Raw genomic sequence first — 27,099 nt, forward strand, 5'->3', positions numbered from 1 at the left:
AGTTCAGTTCAGCTCCTGTTCAGCTGAGTTCAGTTAATGAGAACAAGCCCTTAGTCCTCTATGTTTTTACTTTTCACTTATGATTGTATTTAGAAAATATATTATCTGAAAAAGTTTTTTTTTTTTTTTTTTTTTTTTTTTTTAAACACGGAGTAGTATTGAAAATGTAGGATGAAAAATAATTACATCATATGACAAAATAATATGTGTTCATGTTGTGTCAACTTGTCAGGTTCTAATTTCTCTTTCCATTAAATATTGCCATTCTTAACGACGGATAATCATGATGTAAACGGATTCAATTTCAAGTCCGGAGCTAATACTCGGGGCCGCCGCCGGGGTAACACCCAAAGTTAGATAATAGCATTATTAGTTTAATCTCATAAAGTAATGGGGGTATTTCCTTTAATTAAAAAAGAATCTACTCTAAAAAGCTACTTGTATTTTACTTCCCAAAAAGTTAGTATAACCTTTCTAGCTTTCTCAGCTATCTTCTCTTCAATCAGCACTAAAAAAGAGGAAGAGAAGAAGCTGCTGATAGAGAAGCCAAGGAAGGTGAAAGCATGCTTTGTCGGCCATTAAAGCTTCATCTAAGACCTTTCATCCATCCTCTTCGATTTTCCTAAAGATTTTTCACCATAATTTTTCATTTTGACCCAGATTTCATTCATCTTATTTTATTTTTATTTGGTGGGATCACAGAATAAAATCCCTTCATTCATTGCATTTTGAGTGTCTTTTTTGCTTCTTAGAAGGTTACTATATCTTCACCTTGGGAAAAGAAGAAAAACCCCATATTATTTTTCATTTCTTTTTCTCTTTTTCAGCTCTAATTTTGCCTTTATTTCATCAATTATATGATTCCCACAAATCTTGGGAAAAGTTGAATTTATGTGTTTATGCTTAATGGGTTGCAATTGTGGTTGTATTTTTCCTCCTTATATCAGCTCTCATTCATGGTGGTTTTCTTGCCTCTCCTACTTCTTCTTTACAAATAATGGCCTTAGTGGTATGCTTGTAGCCTTCTCTTGATCCTTTCTTGTATCTTGTTTTCGGGTTTTCGATTTTTCGGATTATGTTGCACCCATCATTGTTCTTTAACTTGTGATATTGATTACTATTAGGTTGTTAGAATTGAAGGAGGGAAAAGGGTTATGTTAGCAATTTTTGTATGAATAAAGGGTTTTTAGAATGCCAATGTTTTCTAAATCACATAAATTTTGGGTTTGGGGATTTCTCATTGTTATTGCCCATGTAATTTACTTGTCTGAAGGGTTGAATTCTGAGGGTTTTTGTCTGTTAGAACTGAGAAATGGACTTAATGATAAATACAATAATCTGAGTAATTGGAATCATAGTGATCAAACACCTTGTAAATGGATAGGTGTGACCTGTTCCAACAGTACTTACCAGCCTGTTGTAGTATCTCTTGATCTTACAATGATGAATCTTTCGGGTTTGTTAGGACCGAGTATTGGCTGTTTAACCCACCTCACTTATCTTGATGTTTCTTTCAATTCATTGGGTGGGAGTATACCACATGAGTTAGGGAATTGCTCGTTGTTACAGTCTGTCTCTTTGAACAATAATCAGTTTGAAGGTTCAATCCCTGCTTCATTGGGTAGTTTGTCTTCTTTGCAATACCTGAATCTGTGCAATAATCTGTTGTCTGGTCCCATTCCTGATGAGTTTGGGAACCTTTCGTCGTTGGTTGAATTTGTGGCATACACCAATAGGATTAGTGGTCCATTGCCTCGGTCGCTTGGGAATCTGAAACAGTTGCAAAAGTTTCGTGCTGGGCAAACGTCGATCAGTGGAACCTTGCCTGCTGAGATTGGCAGATGTGAAAATTTGGAATATCTTGGACTGGCACAAAATCAGCTTGTTGGGAATATACCTAAGGAGATTGGGAAGCTTACTAAGCTGACTGAAGTGATTCTTTGGGGTAATCAACTTTCGGGTAATATTCCGAAAGAGATTGGGAATTGTACTAATCTTGAAACACTTGCTTTATACCAGAACAATCTTGTTGGGGAAATCCCTGCAGAAATTGGGAATCTCAAGTTTCTTAAAAGATTATACCTCTATAGGAATCAGCTCAATGGAACCATTCCAAGGGAAATAGGGAATCTATCTTTAGCATCCGAAATCGATTTTTCTGAGAATTTATTGACAGGGGAGATTCCAGCTGATTTTGGCAACATAAAGAATCTGACACTTCTGTATCTTTTCCAGAACCAGCTTACTGGTTTTATACCAAATGAGTTGACTTCCTTGAAGAACTTGACAAAGCTGGATCTTTCAATCAATCATCTCACTGGTCCTATTCCAATCGGCTTTCAATACTTAAATCGGATTATGCAACTTCAGCTGTTCGACAACGAGCTTACTGGTACCATCCCTCGAGGGCTTGGGATATACAGCCCACTCTGGGTTGTTGATTTTTCAGCAAATATGTTGACAGGGAGGATTCCGCCATTTCTATGCCGTCATTCTAATTTGATATTGTTGAATCTTGAGTCGAATAAGCTTTATGGGAATATTCCAATGGGGGTTTTAAACTGCCCATCCTTGGTACAGCTTCGTTTGGTTCGAAATAAGCTGACAGGGAGCTTTCCTTCAGAATTGTGCCAATTGAAGAACCTCTCTGCCATTGAGCTTGGACAGAACAAGTTTAGTGGTCCTATTCCCCCTGAAGTTGGAAATTGTAATAAATTGCAGCGACTGGATCTTGCAAACAATAATTTTGTCTTGTGGTTGCCGAAAGAGATTGGTAATTTGTCTCAGCTGGTGACTTTTAACATCTCATCCAATTTTCTTACAGGGAGTATCCCGATTGATATCATTAACTGCAAGAAGCTTCAGCGGCTTGACCTTAGCTTTAACAGCTTTGAAGGTAATCTGCCAGATGAACTGGGGACCCTTTTGCAGCTGGAACTTCTCATGCTTTCAGAAAATAAGTTTTCTGGAAATATTCCTGCTGTACTGGGCAATCTTACTCGCTTAACTGAGCTGCAGATGGGTGGAAACTCATTGTCTGGTCGGATACCATCGTCTCTGGGATCTCTTTCAAGCTTGCAGATTGCTATGAATCTTAGCTATAATAATCTGTCTGGGACAATCCCGTCAGAACTTGGAAATCTTATTCTTCTGGAATATCTTTACCTGAATAACAACCAACTGACTGGTGAAATTCCAAGCACATTTGGAGATCTTTCTAGCTTGTTGGGTGTAAACTTCTCGTATAATGACTTAACAGGGCCAATACCGTCAATACCATTGTTCCAGACCATGGAATTGAGCAGCTTTCTTGGAAATAAGGATCTTTGTGGCCAGCCTCTTGCTTCAGCCTGCAACGATACATCAGCATTTCATCCGTTTCTGCCCCAAAAAAATGCTGAATCTTCTCAGGGAAAAACTGTTACTATAATTGCAGTTACTGTAGGTGGCATTTCACTCATTCTTATTGTAGTTATATTGTTTTACATGCGCCGGCCTGTTGAAACCGTGGCTTCTGTGGAAGAGAATGGTGATGATTCTTCAGTCTCAGATATTTACTTTCCTCCAAAGGAAGGCTTCACTTTCCATGATCTCATTGTGGCAACTAGCAATTTTCATGAGAGCTATGTTATTGGAAAGGGTGCTTGTGGTACGGTTTATAAGGCAGTAATGCATACAGGATTGACAATTGCTGTCAAGAGACTAGCTTCTAATAGGGAGGGGAACAACATTGAGAACAGCTTCCGAGCAGAGATATTGACTCTTGGAAAGATTAGACATCGAAATATAGTGAAGCTTTATGGGTTTTGCTATAACCAGGGTTCAAATCTGCTGCTGTATGAGTACATGTCAAGGGGCAGCCTAGGCGAGGTTCTTCATGGGTCTTCATGTAGCTTGGATTGGCCTACTCGGTTCTCAATTGCACTTGGTTCTGCTCAAGGTCTAGCGTATTTACACCATGACTGCAAACCGAGGATTATTCACCGTGATATCAAATCCAACAATATCCTACTAGATGATAAGTTTGAAGCACATGTTGGTGATTTTGGCTTGGCAAAGGTTGTTGACATGCCACAATCAAAATCAGTTTCTGCAGTTGCTGGATCATACGGATATATTGCCCCTGGTAAGATTTTTATGTGACTTGGACATATTCGAATTATAAGTTTTTTTCTCTTTTCTTTCCTTTTTCCATTTTCAATTCTCATTTGTGTACTTGTTATTTCATCATCTGGCAAATGCTATTAACCTTTAGCGAATGTATAAAATGAACGATAGCCATAACAACTTTGTCGGTACCCCCTCCACAAATTTTCGGTGATTCATTCTAGGATATTATCTTCTTCTCTTGGAAAACGATTTGCCTATAATATGTTCATTAGTGACGAAAATGGTCTTGACTTGCCGTTAAGAATTGCGTAAGTTGTGATGAGTGTCTATCATATATTATGGAATGCCTTGCAAGCAATTAATGTGAAATAATCGGATGAAATTATAATGTTGCTTTTGTTGGCAGATAATTAAGAAACATAAAGAAAAAAAAATGGTTATTAAATACCATGCATTACCATTGAAAATTAAAGGTGTTTCCAAATATAGGGAAAAATAACTAATGGTAATAAATATTGCAGGCTAAATTTTAAATGGTTTCGGTTGTTTTAGGAAAACTATAAATTGAGCATTTCCTTCATTTGTATGTAATAATTTCAAGAGAAAAATCTGAGAGAAGAAAAATAATTCAGAGAAAAGAGGGGTTGTGTTTTTGCACTTTGGTATAAATAGACATTTTGTTTATGTAATTTATTTCTCCCTCAAATTTGATTAAATAGAAAATTTGCATTATTTTCTTAACAATTGGTATCAAGAGCTTGGTTGACAATTAGTCCACATTACGATAAAAATAAAAACGATCCTAAAAGAAAAAGTCAAATTTGAGTGGGAGAAATGGCTGCAGACAAAGGAGAAGTTAAACATGAAAAATTCGATGGTAAAGATTTCGGATTTTGGAAAATGCAGATTGAAGATTATTTATACCAGAAAAAACTCTATCAACCTCTGGAAGAGAAAAAGCCAGATGGCATGCAAGAAGCAGAATGGAAGCTTTTAGATAGACAAGCACTCGGAGTTATTCGATTGACGTTATCACGCAATGTGGCGTTTAACATTGCAAAGGAAACCACAACGACATGTCTCATGAAAGCTCTCTCTAATATGTATGAGAAGCCATCAGCCTCCAATAAAGTTCATTTGATGAGGCGGTTGTTTAGTTTGAGGATGTCGGAAGGTGGATCGGTAGCTCAACACCTTAATGAACTCAATTCTGTCACAACCCAATTGAGTTCTGTTGAAATCAAATTTGATGATAAAGTATTAGCGTTAATACTTTTATCTTCCCTTCCAGATAGTTGGAATGCAACAGTCACAGCTGTGAGTAGCTCATCGGGAAATAACAAGTTGAAGTTTGATGACGTTCGTGATCTGGTTCTTAGTGAGGAGATTCGACGAAGAGAATCAGGTGAATCTTCATCCTCTTCAGTATTGCATACAGAGTCAAGAGGAAGAAATTTAATCAGAAGGAATGAACGCGGAAGATCAAACTATCGAGGACAATCCAGAGATAGGAGGTCAAAATCCAGGAATCCAAATAATTTCCAAAACTCAAAGACTGTGGAGTGTTGGAATTGTGGAAAGATTGGGCACTATAAAAATCAGTGCAAGGGAACACCAAAAGGCAAAGAAGTGAAGGTAGAGGCAAATGTCACTTCTACCGGAGAAGGTGATGATGCGTTGATATGCTCATTGGAGAGCAAAGAAGAGTCTTGGGTATTAGACTGTGGAGCATCGTTCCATGCTACTTCTAATAAAAACTTTTTTGAGAAGTATGTCCATAGAAACCTTGGACATGTATACCTTGGTGATGACCAACCTTGTGATATTGTTGGTCAAGGTAATGTCAAAATTAAGTTAAATGGGTCAGCTTGGGAGCTGAAGGATGTCAAACATGTTCCCGACCTAAGAAAGAACTTGATCTCAGTTGGGCAGTTGGCTCGTGAAGGTTACACTATAATCTTTCAAGGTGATAATTGGAAGATTTCAAAGGGAGCAATGATAGTTGCTCATGGTAAAAAGAATGGTACTCTCTATTTGACAGCTGGAGCGTGTTATTCGATTGCAGTTGCAACAGAGAATGAAAATTCCAAGTTATGGCACCAGAGACTTGGTCACATGAGTGAGAAAGGAATGAAGATCATGCATTCAATTGGAAAACTCTCTAGTCTAAAATTTGTGAATTTAGACATGTGTGAAGAATGCATACTTGGAAAGCAGAAGAGGGTAAGCTTTCAGACATATGGAAGAACTCCAATGAAAGAAAAATTGGAGCTTGTTCATTCTGATGTGTGGGGACCAACAACCACCCAGTCTATAGGTGGAAAACAGTACTTTGTGACTTTTATTGATGATCACTCTAGGAAAGTATGGGTTTACTTTCTAAAATACAAGTCCGAAGTGTTTGAAGTTTTCAGGATATGGAAAGCTAGGGTTGAAAATGAATCAAGTCTGAAGATCAAAAGATTTAGGTCCGACAATGGCGGAGAATATGAGGACACCAAATTCAAGAAGTTAGCTGAGCGGATGAACTGAACATTGACAGAAAGAGCCAGAAGCATTCGTATACAGTCAGGTCTACCAAAACAATTCCGGGCAGAAGCAGTCAATACAGCAGCTTACTTGATCAATCGAGGACCATCAACCCCATTGGAGTACAAATTACCAGAGGAGGTATGGAGCGGCAAAGAGATCAAATTGTCGCACTTAAAGGTATTTGGTTGTGTAGCTTATGTGCACATTAGTGATCAAGGCAGAAATAAGCTTGATCCTAAATCAAAAGTTTGCACTTTTATCGGTTATGGCGAATATGAGTTCGGATACCGCATTTGGGATGATGAAAGCAAAAAGATTATTCGTTCAAGAGATTTAATTTTCAATGAGAGAGTCATGTACAAAGATAGGCATAAAATTGAGAGTTATGAAACAAATCAAAAAGAATCTACATTCATTGATGAAGATTATGTCCCAGACAGTACGATGCAAGAGTACACTATCATAAGTACTCCGCAACAAGAAGAACAGACTGTACAGGGCAGTACATCGCAATCAAATGACATACAACAACCTTCTTGTCCAACTCCTACACTAAGAAGGAGTACTCGACCACATGTGCCTAATAGAAAATATATGAATTATTTGTTATTAACTGATGATGGGGAACCAGAAGATTATTATGAAGCATCCCAGACCAGAGATGCTAGCAAGTGGGGGCTTGCAATGAAAGATGAAATGCAATCCCTGATTTCAAACCAGACATGGGAACTAACTGAGTTACCCATAGGTAAGAAGGCCCTTTATAACAAATGGATATATCGAGCAAAAAAGGAGCACGATGATTCCAAGAGGTATAAGGCTCGACTAGTTGTCAAAGGTTTTCAACAGAAAGAGGGAGTTGATTATAATGAGATATTCGCTCCTGTTGTGAAACTCAATACCATTAGAACAGTGTTGAGTATTGTTGCAATTGAAGATCTTTATCTCGAGCAGTTAGATGTGAAGACTGCATTTCTTCATGGAGATCTTGATGAAGAAATATACATGCACCAGCTAGAAGGTTTTATAAAAAGTGGGAAAAAGTAGATGGTATGCAAACTTAAGAAAAGTTTATACGGGCTAAAACAAGCCCCAAGACAATGGTACAAAAAGTTTGATAACTTCATGCACAAGGAAGATTTCCAGAAGTGCAATGCTGACCACTGTTGCTACTTCAAGAGATATCAATCCAGTTATATCATCCTATTACTTTATGTTGATGATATGTTAATAGCAGGTTCTGATATGAATGATATTATAAAGTTGAAGCATCAATTGTCAAAGGAATTTGACATGAAGGACTTGGGTCCAGCAAAGAAGATTTTAGGAATGCAAATCACAAGAGATAAGCAGAGAGGCACTTTGCAGTTATCACAATCAGAGTACATCAAACGTGTTCTTCAGAAATTTAATATGGGTGATGCTAAGCCTGTTAGTACACCGTTGGCGAGTCATTTTCGTCTATCAAAGGATCAGTCCCCTCAGACAGATGAAGATAAAGAATATATGGCCAAGGTTCCTTATGCCTCGGCTATTGGAAGTTTGATGTATGCAATGGTTTGTACAAGACCAGATATTAGACATGCAGTGGGAGTTGTAAGCAGGTTTATGTCCAATCCAGGAAAAGTCCATTGGGAAGCTGTTAAATGGATTTTGAGGTATTTACGAGGTACAATTAATAAGTGTTTGTACTTTGGTAAAGGTGAATTGAAAATACAAGGTTACGTTGATGCAAACTTTGGCGGTGAATTCGATAATAGAAAGAGCACAACGGGTTATGTATTTACAGTTGGAAATACAGCCGTAAGTTGGATGTCCCAACTACAAAAGATTGTTGCTTTATCCACTACAGAAGCTGAGTATGTGGCAGTGACCGAAGCTAGTAAAGAGATGATATGGCTTCAAGGTTTGTTAGATGAGCTGGGGTTCAAACAAGTGAATAATATTTTGTATGGCGATAGTCAGAGTGCTATACATTTAGCAAAGAATTCGGCGTTTCACTCAAGAACAAAGCACATCGGTATTCGTTATCACTTTATCAGGTCTCTTCTAGAAGATGAAGTGTTAACTCTTAAAAAGATTCTTGGCAGTAAGAATCCAGCAGACATGTTAACGAAAACAGTGACGATTGACAAGTTGAAATTGTGCTCAACATCAATTGGTCTTAAAATGACACAAGACTAGTTGAGGTTCTACTCCTTGGTGTGAAGACAAATTGAAATCAGTCTTCAAGTGGGAGATTGTTGGCAGATAATTAAGAAACATAAAGAAAAAAAATAAATGGTTATTAAATAACCCTGCATTACCATTGAAAATTAAAGGTGTTTCCAAATATAGGGAAAAATAACTAATGGTAATAAATATTGCAGGCTAAATTTTAAATGGCTTAGGTTGTTTTAGGAAAACTATAAATTGAGCATTTCCTTCATTTGTATGTAATAATTTCAAGAGAAAAATCTGAGAGAAGAAAAATAACTCAGAGAAAAGAGGGGTTGTGTTTTTGCACTTTGGTATAAATAGACATTTTGTTTATGTAATTTATTTCTCCCTCAAATTTGATTAAATAGAAAATTTGCATTATTTTCTTAACAGCTTTGATGTGTCATTTAATTTTTAAAGAACAGCCCTTGTTCTTTGTTCATTGATTTGTTTTCCGGCTGTAGTTGGACATGCAGAAATGCAGAACTGGTAATTTTCTACACAGTTCCTTAGGATATGTTAAACTTAACTCGTCTATTGACTCAATATGCGATTTACTGAGCCTCTTAATTTGACTGAAAATAGTTACATCTTGATGATTTCATTCTATTGAACTTGAATTAATCAAGTAAACTGTTTTAGACGTGGTGGATATATAGCTAAGATTTGATCATAATCAAAATTACTCCTTATAAATTTCTGAAAAATCATACTAAAAAAATAATGTAGGCTCTTCTATGAGATAAAAAATCAGGTTGCTAGGTCTAGATATTAGGTAGAGAGCAAAAACTTGTTACACAGGTTATGTTAACTTAGCCCTCGGACAAAATACGGTACTATGTATTATATATCCTTGGGACAGGAGTATTTACTTTGTAAGGTAAGGTTAGAAGCATATTTAAGACTGATATACTGTAATAACATGAATGTCTAAGGCCAGTAATTGCATCGCCAGTCAATGAGGATTACATTTTGATCTAATTCTACTGAGTTATGGCTTCTATTGGGAAAAATGCAAGTATAGCAGAGTTATTTTTCTCAATATATGGTTTTTTTTATGTCCTTGCAGAGTATGCATACACCATGAAGGTTACAGAAAAGTGCGACATCTACAGCTATGGAGTAGTTCTTTTGGAATTGCTAACTGGAAGAACCCCTGTACAGCCAATAGAACAGGGAGGCGACCTAGTTAATTGGGCCAAAAGTTATATCCGATCTAATTCATTAACGCCTGGGATACTTGATGATCGATTAAATCTACAAGACCAAGCAATTGTTGATCATATGTTAACTGTCATGAAACTTGCTTTACTCTGCACTAACATGTCTCCTTTCGACCGGCCATCTATGAGGGAAGTTGTGTTGATGCTAATTGAATCGAATCAACAAAACGAGAAGTCAGATTCTCCTTCATTTCATGATCATGATATACCTCTCAAGGAAAATGCAGTCTGAACACTTACACATGCAGTAATGTGGCTAATTCTTCTTTCTAATTAATATTGTTATTAGAGATTAACTAATCTTCATGTATATTCTATATATAAATTTTCTTTCCCCCATTTTGTAAGGTAAAATATAATTATTCTGCTCCTGATCAACATGAGCTTATAGGAATCACTGTATTCTAGAAACATTATAGCCTTCCCATAAATGATTCAATGGTGGCCTTAAATTATCTTGGTCACCTGATTAATAATCAAATGCTGTTGCAATTTACCTTCTTTCAGCTGATCTATGAGTTCTATAATCTCCATTTCTATATCGCCTTTTCGTTTTCATATACCTGTGGTAACTCTAATCATATATATGTGAGGCCAATTTCCATGGCTCTACTAGTGAACTGCAGGTTGGCATCTGCACTAACACTACCCAAACTGACAAAAAATCTTTTTTATCTGTAAGCTGCTGGTGTGAGGCTATTTTGTCCTGACTCCTGAACCACTTACTTGCGGTCTGAAAACACTGCTTTCAGTCATCTACATAGTCGAGTCATCTGCAGCATATGATATTGAACTTGCAACTAATCTAAACTGTTATAATTTCTAACATGTTACATACTGTACTACTTAGACAACTTTCTAAGAAGGGGGGAAAAAAAAAAAAAAAAAAAAAAAAAAACCCAGAGAAATCATAATAATAAATTTGTGATACATCAGTTTAAGATATTGGAAGGTGTTACACAATTCTCAAGAAGCATTATCCAAATAACTGTGAGTGCTCTAAACACAGTTCACTGCGATTTGAAGTAGTACTGCAGAAGTGCAGAATATGGATTAATCTCCTCTGTACATTTCTTACATAAAAAATTCCAAATATGTGCATAGTACGTAGTCAGATATGAACCATTGTACGAGTAAAAACACGATTCATGGTTTTACTTTTACACTACCTAGAGCTTGAGGTGCCAAAAGGTCCTCTTTATCATTTGTATTGCTTAACAATGTGTTTTTTCCAAAAATTAATATACATAAAACATCAACTTACTTGTCTTTGCTTTGTGTAGTGGATCTACTGTCCTATTTATCCATTGCAGAAATTGGAGAAGGGGGTGCAGCTGACGAGTATTTAACAATTGTGCATGATCATCATCTACATATGAAGGAGGTGGACAATTACTTGGCGTTTTCACCACTTCCCTAGATCATTAGCCATCTCTTCTGCCTGCAAAGCATCATAATCGGAACTCTCTATCCTATTTAGTGAATCCAATATCTCATCCATAGATGGTCTGAATTCCTTGTCATGTTGTAAGCACTGGAATGTGAGCTCTGCCACCAAAGTAGTCGTCCTCTTAACGTTGAAGTCTGAGGCAAAGCCTAATTGCGGGTCTACCAACTCATCAAAAGCACATGTTTGAATCCTGTTCATCGCATAGTTAAACAAGTTGATCTCACTTCCATTCCTCTCCGAGTCAATTGCAGGCAAAGAAGAAATAGGCCATGTTTGGTAATTGGCTTTTTAATGGCTTTTTGGTTAGCTTTTGGCTTTTTAAGGTGGTCAAACAGCCAAAAAATGTGTTTGGTAATTGGCTTTTTAGTCAGCGAAAAAGCTGGCTTTTAAGTCAAAATGAAAAGGCTGCTTTGAGTAGCTTTTTTGTTGGCTTTTGGCTTGTTGGCCCACAAATTATCTAATAAACAGCCAACAACCACCAATTAATTTACCAAACACTTTTGTAAACAGCCGATTTCAAAAGCCATTATAAACAGCCAAACATTTCAACTGGTCAAACAAGCCAAGTGAACCAGCCAACAACCAACCGCCAACAGCCATTTGCCAAACAAGGCCATAACCTCAATGAGAACAACCTCAAAGCTGCAAACCTCACTTCTACCAGTTGATAACATTGGTGATACTCCGGGTCTACGTACCCAGGAGTTCCCTGTGATGCTGTTGAGACATGAGTTACATCAGTTGGAAAGAGTCTAGAAAGTCCGAAATCAATCAACCTAACTTTGAAGCTTTCTGTTAAAAAAAAAAAAAAAAAAAAAAAAAAAAAAAAAAAAAAAAACTTTGAAGCTGCTAGCTGTCTAGGAGAATGTTTCTAGTTTTGGCATCAACGGTGTATGATATCACAAGCATGAAGGTATGAAAGTGCACTGGCTGTTTCAATCAGTGGCGGATTCAGGATTTCCAAGTAGGGGTAGCGAGCACGTAGTTGTTTAAGAAAATTTTAAAATAAAATTAAAACCGGACTTTATTTTAGCTATTCATATTGAAAAATTCCCACAAAAACGATTAGCAAAATAATAAACTGAGTGGTTTTATTGATGCAATGCAGTATGTTAGTATATTGTTGTGCTACTTATTAATTGACAATGTGATTTTGGACATGCATACATTTGGCCGAGAACTTAAAGCAATTACTAAGATATATTATACTTATAAAAAATAATTACGATAAAAAAAAAAAACCTACATAATGGTATGTGGTATCAAATTAACTATTTTTAGAAATTAATACTAGTGAATTTTATTTGTACTTTTATTTTAACAAACAATTCGTATCTAATTTATCATTATAGTTCATAAAATACTCCATACATCATAGATAATTTATGAAAATGAAATAAAATCTTTATCAATAAGAGTAATGGATTATTTTAAATTATTATTAATCTTATTAATGCTTTACTTATACATGCACATTATGGTATAATTGGTAAATTCTCTCTTACCACTGCAGCATTGATAAGCATCTAGTATAAATGTCAGTATTAATAAATTTATACCGAAATTCTGGGGTATGGATCCGCCATTGGTTTCAATGGCAATTCTGAGGCGAATGGGCCATGTGAGTGATCCGGGTTTTGCCTTTTCAGCAAACAGGTGATCTGCCACAGTCCCATTTTCCACATACTCATATACAAGCAGTAATTCCCTGCAGTGCTGAGAAGTGCATCCATAAAGAGTTACGAGGTTTTGGTGACTCAGACGCGTGAGTATCTAAATTTCATTCATGAACTGTTCCACCCTTCTGAAGTTCTTTTCATACAGTTGCTTTACTGCTACTTCCCTACCATCTTTTAGCTTTCCTATGGTTGAAATTTTTATTAGCTACTTAATGATGAGGTTAAGGCTATCTTTTTTGGGTATACAGATGTACTAATGTACTTCCACTACGAGTACTCTAGATTACTTGCATCTCTTTGATAGTTTGATGGGATACGCATGCCAATGCACAACTTAAGGCTCATACAAGGCAAAGCCTAGCTTAACTTGTATGTTTCTGCTTAAAATGCACTAAAATATGTTGTTGTGGATGAATTGATAGAGTAATAGCTTGGTTGTTGTCTAGTTGTTGGGTAGTATATATGAGTGTGGACTGATGTGAAGCTTCTACTAAGTGTGTCATACCTTAGTAACACTTTGTGGATTGATTGATATGATAATTGATTGCTCTTTGTTCTTGGTATGTTAATTGAGGTCCCTTGTTTTTACTTGCAGGATCTGTATATACTGGTGTATATTTTGTTGGGCCCAGGTCACCCACCTTGTCGGGATGCACGCACACTCAACTCCACATTAGTACGACATTGTCCGCTTTGAACCTAACTCGCATGGATTTGTTTTTGGACACCTTCCCAAAATGCCTCATACTATTGGAGTGTGCTTCCACTTATAAGGAGCTGTTTACTTCCTTAATCTTTCCATGTGGACTTGGGATGAACACCCCAACAGATTTCTACAAGAGATTATGTAGGGTGTCCATTATTAGAAGGTTCATCAAAACCAATGGATATAATCCATTATTTCTAACTTTCATTGGATTTATCTTTCAGTTTCTTATAAGGTGGAAGATCAGCTAAATAAGATGATTGTATATCTTGCTTATTGACATAATGACAGTAACATTTATGTTTTTGTGAATTGTTGACATTTAAGCTTTGTAGTAAATTTATAAGCTAAATTAAAATATGTGAAATAAGGGTTAGACTATTGATATTGATATTGAAATTGATTAGACTTAGGACCTGTTTTCTTACGTTGAAATTCAGTTCAGTTCATTTCAGTTCAGCTCAGTTCAGTTCAGTTGAGCTCCTAATTTCCTTCTCTTATAAAATATTCATTTCAGTTCAGTTCAGATCAGTTCAGCTCAGTTCAATTCAGCTGAGTTCAGTCAATGAGAACAGGCCCTTAGTTCATGAAGAATCTCGGTAGAAAGAATTGTCAAATTGTTGAAGAATAAACCTCTCAAGTGTCACCACATGTAAGTGTCCCACATTGTTTGAAGAAGAGAGAGTTAAACACTTTATAAGGCTAAGGAGCTAATCCTCCTATTGTCAAGTGGTTTTGGAATGGAACCTCCTTCGATCTTGTGAAGTGAACTCTCTCTCTTGGTTTGCGGGTAATTCACTAGGCCAACAGTAGGTCCATGTGAGGAGGAGTGAAGAAGCACTCTAGCCCGAAAAATCACATGAGACAAAGTTAAAAAGGGACCTTACATGTGAGGGGGAGTGTTGAAGAAGAGTTAAACACATTATAAGGCTAAGGGGCTACACCTCCTATTGCTATGTGGTTTTGGAATGTAACCTCCTTTGATCTTGTGAAGTGAACTCTCTCTCTTGGTTTGCAGGTGCGGTCTAGACCCGCGTTTAACACAAATGAAGCTGCAATTTCAGTTTTGGATTTAATTTTTTTGGCTGTGTTTTGGCTTTATTGAATGACTGGCTTTATTGACTGACTTGAATATGCTGCCATGTTGCTTTCCTTCTGCTACAGACTGTGTTGCCTTTGATGCTTCACTATTTGCTCTACTTGAGCTACTGCTACTTCTGCTCTACCCTACCAAGGTTGTTGGTGCAGCTAGTCTGGTAAGGGTGCAATTATTGCTGCCTTGACGAGGCTACTGCTGCAGTTGGCCTAGCAAGGTTGCAGATACTGGCCTCGAAAGGTTGCAGCTAAGTACCTAAGTATATATATAAGTGTCTGTCAATCGTGCTTAGAGAAAAATTAATAATAAAAAAAACCATTAATGGCTATGTTCACTGGACTCTGCCAAAGTCCAGAAGTATCCGTGTCGACACGACACGACGCGGACACGGACACGAAATTCGTGTCAAATTCGGTAGTGTGCACTCGGACACTTCAGATAGAGGCTGAAACTCCATTATTGCCAACTTGAAATCGTGAGTTGGTATAAACTTTTTGCAGACTCCATTGTTTCCGGCATGAGTTGATCGATATTAGGAAGAGAAAATGAAAATTTTGGTATTTACTCTGATATCAGTGAGGAAAAGATGGAAAAGTGGGACAACTATTAATTAATAAGGGTGGAAAAGTGGGACAACTGTGTGGTAGCTTTTGAATTTAGTTATTTTATTTGTCCTTTGACTTTTGACCACTCATCCTCTCTCTTTTATATCAGTACATATCTTTTACATATTTTTTTTTTGTTTTTTTATATATATTAAAAGTTGTACTACACATACTACAGTACACTTATTACTACGTACTTACTTTTACTACAAGTATTTTTTAATCTATATTGTCTGTCATGCTACTGTATTATTTAAATTAGTTCATTTTAAATTATTTTAAAATATAATTATATTTTAATTTCCTAGGTATTAGACAAAGAAAATTAATGAAATATTTAAATAATTTGTTATGTATATTTTTTTTGCAAAATATGAAAGTGTCGTGTCCCCGCACCCGTGTCCAAATATAGGACAGAGTCCCCGTGTTCTAAAATTTTGGAAATTGACGAATCGGACACTCGGACACGTATCCATATGTTGACACACGTAACCGAGTCCATGTAACATAGATTAATGGCACCTATTAACCGATGCACACTGGTTAACTGGTACTCTTGTGGATTATTTGCATTGATTTTGAACCGGTGTAAAAAATCAGTTTTCGCACCCCTCAAATGAGCACCGGGTCAAAACCGATGCAAAAAGCCTATTTTGAATCGGTGCTCATTTGCTTTTTTCTACTAGTGTAACAAGACATATGTTTTGGGCAAAACAATTTGGTCAGGACTTTGACCTTTATTTGTGGATTGAAGACTTGATTCAGATTGAGTGAGATTGGGAAAAAGAACACCTGCACAAAGAAGCACGTTAATTGGCCTCGGGGGTGTGTCGGGGTGAGTCCGAGGAAACCCCTCCGATGCCTATCTAGGTTAGTACGTGTGATCGGTACTCAAGGAGAAAAATCAATGCATGTAAGGCCATGTTCACTTCACCTTATTTTAGTTGAGTTGAAATTATTTTTACTGCTTTGAAAATATTTTTGCATCACTTATATTATTTTTAGTGAATTAAAATTAATTTTACTAAACTGATATTAATTTTATTGATTTTTTATTAGGTTTCTTCTTTAAAGTTAGGCCCCGTTCACTTCACCCATTTTTGCTTAACTGAAATTATTTTTACTGAAACAAAATTATATTTGTTGAACTTAAATTATGTTTACTGGACTTAGGCCCTGTTCTATTCACCTTATAAAAATAAAATTAAGTAAAAATAATTTCAGTTCAGTAAAAATAAGTTCAGTTCAGTAAAATTAATTTCAGTTCAGTAAAAATAAGTTCAGTTCAGTAAAATTCAGTTTTCTTGAAAAAGAATTATAATAGAAAATCAGTAAAAATAATTTCAGTTTAACAAAAATAATTTCAGTTTAGTAAAATTAATTTAAGTTCAGTAAAAATAATTTAAATTCAGCAAAAATAATTTAAGTTCAGTAAAAATAATTTTAGTTCAGCAAAATTAAGGTGAAGAGAACAGGGCCTTAAATTAATTTTACTAAATTATAATTATTTTTGCTGAACTGAAATTATTTTAACTGATTTTCAATTATAATTCTTCTTTAAGAAAATTGAATTTTACTAAACTGAACTTATTTTTACTGAACTAAAATTAATTTTAGTGAACTTATTTTTGCTGAACTTAAATTATTTTTACTTAATATTTTTTTTAAGGTGAAGTGAACATGACCTTAATAATTCTTCTAGCTTATGATACTGGTCAAAATGACTTTTCCTGAAATTGAAATTAAATTTATTGAAGTAAAATTAATTTTACTAAGTTGAAATTAGTTTTACTAAATATTTACTTTTTAAGGTTAAGTGAATAGAGTCTAAGACCATGTTCACTTCACCTTAAAAAAATAATATTTAGTAAAAATAAGTCTAGTTCAGTAAAAATAAGTCCAGTTCAGTAAAATTAATTCCAGTTCACAGTAAACATAATTTCAGTTCAGTAAAAATCAGTAATTTTAAAGAAGAAATATAAATGAGAATTAGTAAAAATAATTTCAGTTTAATAAAATTAATTCCATTTAATTTAGAATAATTGAAGTTTAGCAAAAATAATTCAGTTCAATAAAAATAATTTGGGTTTTTCTATATAGTAACCCTGTTTTCTCACTTTTCTATGTTGTGCCCCAAAATATATCACTTGCTACACTGTAACCCCAATATATTTTTTGTTTCCATACGGTAACCATACCGTTATCTTGTCGTTAAAAATTTCGTTAGTGGGGCCCACTCTCCATTATTAATATTTTTTTTATCGATTTGCGCGTTGAAAAATATTTCGTCAAAAGTTTCGAGGGCTATTTTGGTCCTTAGGGATCCAAATTGAGCTCACATTTGGTAAGAAAATAACGTAAATGGAGAGTGGGCCCCACTAACATAATTTTTTAACAGCAAGATAACATCAAGGTTACCGTATGGAAACAAAAAATATATTAGGGTTACAGTGTAGAAAGTGATAGTTGTTGGGGCACAACGTAAAGAAGTGAAGAAAAAAAAACAGGGTTACTATGTAGAAAAATCCAAATAATTTTAATTCAGTAAAATAAGGTGGAGTGAACGGGATCTAAGTCGGCTAAGTGTAAAAATGTGATAGTGATAGTGATAGTAGATAGTTAGAATGTTAGATACCTTGTTTGGTGATTTGCGGATTATTAAAACTAAGCGAAGTGGGCCTCATTGTAGATGGGCTGACTTGATCTAAATGGGCACTGGATTGCATCAAGGACTTTGGGCAAGTGAGACTTGTAGGCTAAGAGGAGGTTTCTTGGACTTTGATAGCTTTTGGGCCATTAAATTGACCGGCCTAAAATGATGATTTTGGAACCCCATACAACATATATAATTGAAAAGTTGAAATACCATTGATATTTGAATCTCCATAATATGTATGAAAATGATATACTTCGTATTAAGCTAGGATGTTATAGTTTGATTCCATTGACATATAAAAAACATCATTGATCTAATTACTGAATCTCCATGATATATATCAAAATGATATGTTAATCTAGGAGATTATAGTTTGATTCCATTGCATATAAAAAACATCAGGCTGCAAAGTGAGCTTGTTATTATAGGCATGAGCTCCTTCTTGGTCTATGCTCCGTAAACAATATCACAACTCTTATTATTTTTCTATCCCTATGATACTTGTAGAGACAGCAACCTTTTGATCCTACATTCCTTGCAAGGTTACATAAGTAGCGAGTTTTGGGCAAACCTGACAAATTATGATAGTATAATACTCTGTGTAATTCTCATTAATCACAATGGCCACATACAATATTTATATATTAGGTATACTTGGAGGGCAAGACCAAATAACCTAAAATAGCTCACAATATTCTATAGGATATATTTGACAATATTCACAATTATCTTGTTTCCTAAAATATATCCCAATACCCCCCCTCAAGTTGGAGCATACGGGTCACAAATGCCCAACTTGCGAAGAAGAAACTCGAATTTAGCTTTTCCAAAAGCCTTTGTAAAAATGTCAGCCAACTAAACCGTCGTAGGGACATACGAAGGTATAATCGTTCCATCTGTAATTGCATCCCGAACAAAATGACAATCTGACTCAATATGTTTTGTTCGCTCATGAAACACTGGATTCTGCGCAATGTATAACGCAGACTGACTATCACAATAAAGATGCATCCCATTCTCATGTTTAACACCTAAGTCACCAAGTAATAGTTTCAACCACTTTAATTCACAAGTCGTTGCATTCATACAACGATATTCGGCCTCTGAAGAAGACAGGGCAACAATAGATTGCTTCTTGGTTTTCCATGACACTGGGGACAAACCGAGAAGCACAAACCAACCACTCAAGGATCGTCTAGAGAGAGGACAACCTGCCCAATCTGAATCACACCAACCTTCCAACTGTAAAGCACTGTCAGATCTCAATAAAATTCCCTGTCCCGGACTTTTCTTCAAATATCGAACAACTCGCATAGCTGCTTCCCAATGATCAATCCTGGGATTCTGCATAAACTGTGATAAAATGTGCACAGAGTATGCCAAATCGGGTCTCGTAACAGACAAGTAAATCAGTCGACCTATAAGACGATGATATTTCTCAATATTCTTCAAATACTCTCCCTGAGATAAAGCCAACTTGTGATTTTGTTCCATAGGGAACTCTGCAGGTTTAGCATCAAGTAAACCTGTCTTAGAAATAATGTCCAATGCAAACTTCCTCTGGCAAATAAAAATTCCCTGCTTATTCCGGGCTACCTCTAGCCCCAAAAAATATTTCAACACTCCAAGATCTTTCATCTTGAAACAGTTTCCCAAATATGATTTAAAACTGAGCATATCATTTTTATCGTTGCCCGCAACAATTAAATCATCTACATATACTAACACATTGAGTTGCATTTTACCCTTTGTTAGAGTGAATAAAGAATAATCATAATATGACTGCTTAAAGCCATATTTTTTCAAAGCTGTAGCAAGTTTCGCAAACCAGCATCTTGGAGCTTGTTTAAGCCCGTACAACAATTTCTTCATCCTGCAAACTTTGTCAGAATTATTTTTCTCAAACCCAGGGGGAATTTTCATATATACCTCTTCTTCCAAATCACCATGAAGAAATGCATTATGAACATCCATTTGATGAACTTCCCAATTTTTCACTGCCGCTACTGCAAGAAAGGTTCGAACTGTCACCATTTTTGCTACCGGAGCAAAAGTCTCATTGTAGTCTAATCCTTCAACCTGATGATTTCCAAAGATGACTAATCTTGCCTTCAATCTCTGCAAATTCCCATGCTCATCGTATTTCTCTTTGTACACCCACTTGCTCCCGAGTGCCTTTTTATCGGGTGGTAATTTTTCTAGCACCCAAGTACCCTGTTCTTCAAGCGCCTGTATCTCATCTGCCATTGCCTTCCTCCAACCCTCGTGTTTCATAGCCTCCTTGAAACTTTTGGGTTCATTTCCTCCTGTAATAGCAGCAATATATGTTCTATGCTTCACAGAAAAACGGTGAGAATCAATAAAATGTGTTAAAGGGTAAACAGTACCTAAGGAAAATGATGTCACAGGTGAACTTTGAGATGATGTAGATGGACTTATATCTCGGATCGTGTGTGTCACATAGTCACGGAGCTTCACATTCGGAATTTTCAGTCTTATACCTTTACCCATAGCTTCGGTGTCCCTTGGGGCAATGCAGTCCGTCTCACACAGCCCATTTTGAGCTTCTAACCGCTGATGTTCTTCCCCCTTGTGCGTGCTGTCAGCACCCCCAACAGCACCCGGCTGCGTGCTTCCAGCACCCCCAGCAGCCTCTTGTTGCACGCTGCCAGCAATCCCATCAGATCCAGCAGCCGCAGGAAAAGCAGCGAGCTGGTCAAGAGGTCTGGCAGACTCCTCCGCGACCTCCCTGCCATCTGGAGCTACCTGCCGCGGGTGTGTTGCGGAGCTGTCTGCCTCCCTTTCCACCCCCGCATCACACTCGGCTTCACTCATACACTCCCCTTCCATCATCACGCACCACTCATCATCACTGTCCCCAACATCTTGAGCACTGGCACTCACCATTTTGGGCTTCTCACTAGGCGCAATAAAAGGGAATTCGGTCTCAAAAAAATGTAACATCTCTCGACACGAAAATTTCACGAGTGTCCAAGTCGTACACCTTCCATCCCTTTTTCCCGAAAGGGTATCCTAGGAACACACACTTCCTACTACGAATTGCAAATTTATCACCTTTACTCTTCAAATTATACGCATAACACAAGCACCCAAACACCCGAATATACTCATATGAAGGTGTTTTGCCAAATAACATGTCACAAGGGGTTTTATAAACAAGCAAACGGGAAGGGGTTAGATTTATCAAATGACAAGCCGCTTGCACACACTCCCCCCAAAATTTGAGAGGTAAATTGGCTTGAACTCTCAAGGCTCTAGCTACATTTAAAATGTGTTGGTGTTTTTGCTCAACCCTCCCGTTTTGTTGAGGTGTGCCTACACATGATGTCTCAAAATATATCCCACTCTTAAAGAAATAATCTTTCAAAGAATTGAACTCCGTACCATTATCGCTCCTCACAATTTTAATTTCTTGAGAAAATTGACGTTTCACAATATTCACAAAATTATAGAACATGTATTCAACTTCCGTTTTATTTCTCAATAAATAAGTCCACACACCCCTAGAATAGTCATCAACAATAGTTAAAAAATAATGAGCACCACAAGACGATGGAGTCTTGTAAGGCCCCCACAAATCTAAATGCACTAGTTCAAATATCCGACTAGCTTTATTTTGACTCAAAGGGAAACTACTCCTATGTTGTTTTGCCCGAGGACACACATCACATGATTTAAATTTATTACTACTACTACTCACAAATGGAAGTTGTTGAAGTACTTTTCCCGAAGGATGCCCCAATCGTTTATGCCACAACTCTGTCGAATGATCCCCATCTATCTTCATAGTCTTCACCATAGGAACACCCCGGAAATAATATAGTCCATCCACTCGTTCACCCGCTCCGATCACATTCCTCGTCATTAGGTCCTGTATAACACAAAGTTTATTAGTAAATTGCATTACACAATTTGATTCATCACATAATTGAGTCGCCGAAATTAAATTGCAATTTAATTGAGGCACATAAAGAACATTGTAGATAGTCAAGCCTCCTTGCAATATCACCGATCCAATTTTAGAAGCATTTGCATAGTTCCCATCCGGCAATCCCACTGGACAATGACCCACATTCGTCACATTCGTCAAAAGAGAAATATCACAAGTCACATGATTTGATGCACCCGTGTCAATAATCCAACCCAAATCATGCTTACCATTAGTCTTGGATTTAAGACTATTCAAATGGTCTAAAAGCTGCTGAATTTGAGGTGAAGTAAGCCCCGTAAGGACTGCCCCATCCCTTGTTGAAGAAACAGTGTTATTGTTAGAGTTATAGACGCGCACAGAAGCAACTGATTTCTGGCCTCGGACCTCTCCATGAAAATCAGGAAGACACAAACACCTAGCCGCATCACGACCGTCACGATGACAGTGATTACAAAAGGAATCTCTAGCCATCACCATCACAACTATAATGTCACAGCAATAACGTAAGTGGCACAATTAATTTAACAATTCCTTTCAAATAAAGGAATTAATCTCCTTCCTCACAAATAAAGGAATTAATCTCACAATTCCTCACAAAATTTGTGAACCCTCACAAACTCACGTAACTCACAAAATTTGTGTATGTATAAATCTCAAAGCAATGAACTCTCACTCACACTCTAATTGTACGTGAACAATGAATGTTACGCACCAAAAAAAAAAAATTAATTTGGATTTCGGATCTCACTGAGACTCTTGATACCATGACAAATTATGATAGTATAATACTCTGTGTAATTCTCATTAATCACAATGGCCAGATACAATATTTATATATTAGGTATACTTGGAGGGCAAGACCAAATAACCTAAAATAGCTCACAATATTCTGTAGGATATATTTGACAATATTCACAATTATCTTGTTTCCTAAAATATATCCCAATAAAACCCGAAATTGGTAGTAAGTTCCATTTCTATATGGTGACACTTATTTTTCTTAAAAAAAAAAAAAAAAAAAAAAGAAAAAAAAAAGAAAAAAAAACAAATATGTTGACACTTATTGGTTAAACTTATGCCAAAACTGTTTATAGTATGAACCACACTTTTGGCAATCAAGAGTAACAAAAATTAAGATTATTTGGAGTTTGTGGGGATAATGATTTGCCATTTTCAGATGAATGTGATGATGGGTAATATAGTTAGCAAGGTGTAGATGATGAACAAGGCATCAATTAAAGCCATGGGATGTTATCTTTATACATATCTATATATCTATATCACTATATCTATCTATATTATAGATAGTATAAGCCAAGGGATGAGGGGGAGTAAAATCCAACTTTTGGACTACCCATTAGGCCATTACCCAATTGCCCCTAAAAGAACAAATACAATAATTAAAATTAATACAATATTTTAATAATACTTCTCATGTTAGTTTCCAAAATTTTACCACAATTTAGTCACCATAATTGCATGAGAAGTGACTAAATTGTGGTAAAATTTTGGAAACTAACATGAGAAGTATTGTAGATGTGACTAAATTAAAAAAACCTCTGCCTTCAAGAAATTTCATAATTAATTTGATAATCGTATACAATCTAAAAAATTTAGATTTCAAATAATTGAGAGGGCCCTAAATTTTCAAAATACGGTTGGGCCTTGGGCAAAAAAACTGGTGTGAAAAAATTTAACCATTTTTTATGAGGAGAAAGTTGGCGGTTGTTACGGTTCATACCAAACAATTGGTCAGGGTGCAGCTACAATAGATGCAACACCAGCTCATTGAAAAAGCCCAATGGTAAATGTGCCCAATTGCAAATGCAACCCAAACGAAAATGCAGCCCACCCACACAAATTTTACAGAAAAATCATCACTTCCCAATAGCCATATACTAAAAAAATAAAAAATAAAAAAATAAAATAAAAAAATTAATAAAATAAAAACTGTGTAATCATTTCAAAATTAAATTTTACAGAAAAATCATCACTTCCCAATTTCTTCTCCCCTGTGATTTTTTCTCTCTAACAATCAAACAAAGTTCATTCTCTCTCCACTAAATAATTTAAATACCTACTAATTGGTTGTTGGTGTAGTGGTGATTGGGACTACACTTGGTAGGGAGGACCCGTGTTCGATTCCCCGCAACAACAATCGGGAGGGGACTGGAACCTAACCACCCAGAACTGATCCCCGAATCCGGATTAGCCCAAAGGGTGAACCGGATGGAACACCAAAAAAAAAAAATTTAAACACCTTACCTTCATAAAATGTTTTGCAAATTTACAAAAAAACCGTCACTTCACAACCACCATATTTTTTTTTTACAAATATACTACCTCTGTTTTTTTAGTTGACACGTTTTGACTTAATCACTATTCACACATCTCTCTTTGACTGTGTTTTGTGATTTAATCGTATTGAAAAATATAATCATGTGGGGTCTTGTTAGATTCATCGCGAGATATATATTTTTTCAAGATACCAAATTTTTTATGATTCTTGCTTTTCTGTAATTAAAGATATTAACGATTGAAGTTGTGCTTGTGCATTGGCAAACATGACTAAAGAAACGTGTCAACTAAAAAGAAACGGAGGAAGTATATTAAAAAAAAAGCGTTTAGCCTTTTTTTTTATGGAGATGAGGGGCAAGCTCTAGTTTAGCCTATGCATGTTTATTATTTGGATACCTCATGTTCATAGAATATTTTGAAATGTTCATAATATAAATATTTATTGTTCATATAATAAATATTATTAAGTATTAATGTTCATTTATAAAATATGTGTATATTTTCAATACTTATGTTTACTTTCTGAAATGTATATGTTCATATTTTTTATGCATATTTGTCACTTTCTCAAATATATATGTTCACTTTGAGGGACTCAATGCATATGTTCATATTTTAAATGATTATGTTCACTTTATTAAATGCATATGTTCATATATGCATATATTTACAATCTGAAATGCATATTTTTACTTTCAGGGAACCATTACATATGTTCATATTTTGAATGCGTATATTCATTATCTAAAATGCATATATTCACTTTCAGGGAACCAATGCATTATGCATATGTTCATATTTTGGATGCATATGTTCATTTTCTAAAATGCATATATTCACATTTGTAATGCATATGTTCATATTTTTTATACTACCTCCGGTTCAATTTAGTTGCAACAATTTCCATTTTGGGGTGGTTCAAATTACTTGCAACAAATTTATTTTTTTCCTTATTTGGTAACTTTTAGCCTGTAAAATGACATATATGCCCTTACTTTTTGGTTACTGTTTAAATTTAATTAAGGTTGTGTTTTTTTTTTTGTTGGATTAATAGTTAAGCATATACCCTTATTTTTCCATAATCATGCTTTCAATCTTTTGCCTTGGTTTGTGTAAAGTTGTCCTTTGTTGCAACTAAAATGAACCGGAGGTAGTATTTATAATGCGTATGTTTCAATTTTATTAAAGAGGTAGACTGTGTTTCATACACTAGAAACTGTGTTTTAAGGAAGTTGCAGTTCTAGCTGCAAAAACATTATGCGGGCCAACTATTATTTTTTTCCCAGCAAAATTCACAAAATGCACTACCTAATTTAATAAGGAACTCTTTATTGGGAAAAAAAATAATAGTTGGCCCGCATAAAGTGGGTTGCGTTTAATTCAGTAAAGGCTGCGTTTTGTGTTGTTGCAGCCATTCTAGTTGTACAAGCATGCAGCTATGTATTTAATCGTTTTTAGCTTTTTCTCTATCTATTTATTTATTTATTTTATATGATTTTTAATTTGGCGATAAGGTTAGCGGATAGCAAATTCTTGGCTGCATTCTAGTGCAACCAAGCTAGCTGCAACACCATTAAATGTGAACATATAGTACGTTAAAATGAACATACGTGTTTTTTTCTTTCTTATATTTAATTCTCTTTCTTCTTCTTCCTTAGCTCTATTATTTTTCTCTCTCTTCAATTTTCTTCTCAATTTAACATTTTCTCTCTCCTCTTTACCTTATTTTCCTTCAATCTTTAAAGTTTCTTCTTCTTTATATAAATTTTTGAGTTACTAATTCGTGTTTTGATGGGTATACTTCTTTCTTTCTAAATCTATGAGTTTTAGATTCAATCATTTGGCTTTATCAAAGAGGAAAGAAAAAAAATGGAGGAGAGAGAAAGTTGAAGGTCAAAGAAAACAATGGAGGTTAGATTTTATCAATTTGTAATTGTATTTTGTATGATTTCGTTGACCATGCATGATGATTTATTGTTTGAAATTATTATGAGTTTGTGATGAATATCAATTAAATTGCTTAATTGTTAATGAATATCAATTGCATTGCTTAATTTGTAGTTATTTTCTCTCCCCCCCCCTCTCTCTTTCTCTCTCTTTTTCTTTTGATTTTTTTTCTTTTAATTTCTAATCATGTTACAAATCAATAATCAATTTCTGGGTTTTTCTAAGCTATACCCCTAAGGTATTCGAGTATCTAAGGTGTACCCAAGCTTTTTCAAGTTTCTAAGTTGTGCCCCTTAACTCACTACCATTACTGAATGGTACCCTACTTGGGACTTCCACGTCACCTAAAGTTAACAATAAATTTAATAGAAAGATGATAAAAATGTAAGGAAATGGTAGGAGAAAGAAATCTTATCCACCGCAACCCTAATAATGAAAACTGGTGCAACGAAATCACACTCTCGAATAACTTTTAAACAACTAATAAGGGTACATTTTAGTATTGATAAGGAGTTGAAGGGTAGAGCTTAGAAACTTGAAAAAGCATGGGTACACCTTAGAAACTCGAATACCTTAAGGTATAGCTTAGAAAAACCCTTAATTTCTCTATGATGAATCAAGATTAGATTTAAGGTGTATATTCAAT

The 27,099-nt window shown here is 35.6% G+C and overlaps 1 protein-coding gene and 1 pseudogene across 1 annotated transcript; one reads left to right on the forward strand and one right to left on the reverse strand.

Moving 5' to 3' along the window:
* Positions 1 to 128: 128 nt before the first annotated feature.
* LOC110692475 (probable leucine-rich repeat receptor-like protein kinase At5g63930) lies at positions 129 to 10,966 on the forward strand. Its single transcript, XM_021869482.1, has 2 exons — positions 129 to 4,126; positions 9,911 to 10,966. The coding sequence occupies exons 1-2, from the start codon at positions 1,192 to 1,194 to the stop codon at positions 10,294 to 10,296; spliced, it is 3,321 nt and encodes a 1,106-aa protein (XP_021725174.1). The 5' UTR covers positions 129 to 1,191; the 3' UTR covers positions 10,297 to 10,966.
* Positions 10,967 to 11,324: 358 nt separating this feature from the next.
* On the reverse strand, positions 11,325 to 13,514 carry LOC110692545 (annotated as a pseudogene).
* Positions 13,515 to 27,099: the final 13,585 nt, after the last annotated feature.

This window comes from Chenopodium quinoa, unplaced genomic scaffold (genome assembly GCF_001683475.1).
Source record: "Chenopodium quinoa cultivar QQ74 unplaced genomic scaffold, ASM168347v1, whole genome shotgun sequence".
NCBI classification, from domain to species: domain Eukaryota; kingdom Viridiplantae; phylum Streptophyta; class Magnoliopsida; order Caryophyllales; family Amaranthaceae; genus Chenopodium; species Chenopodium quinoa.

What these genes read in the sequence shown, in the direction of transcription:
- LOC110692475 (XM_021869482.1), top strand. Translation starts at nt 1,192, where the DNA reads ATGCCAATGTTTTCTAAATCACATAAATTTTGGGTTTGGGGATTTCTC. An exon ending in ATACGGATATATTGCCCCTG is followed by an intron (nt 4,127 to 9,910) that starts GTAAGATTTTTA and finishes ATGTCCTTGCAG; the next exon opens with AGTATGCATACACCATGAAG.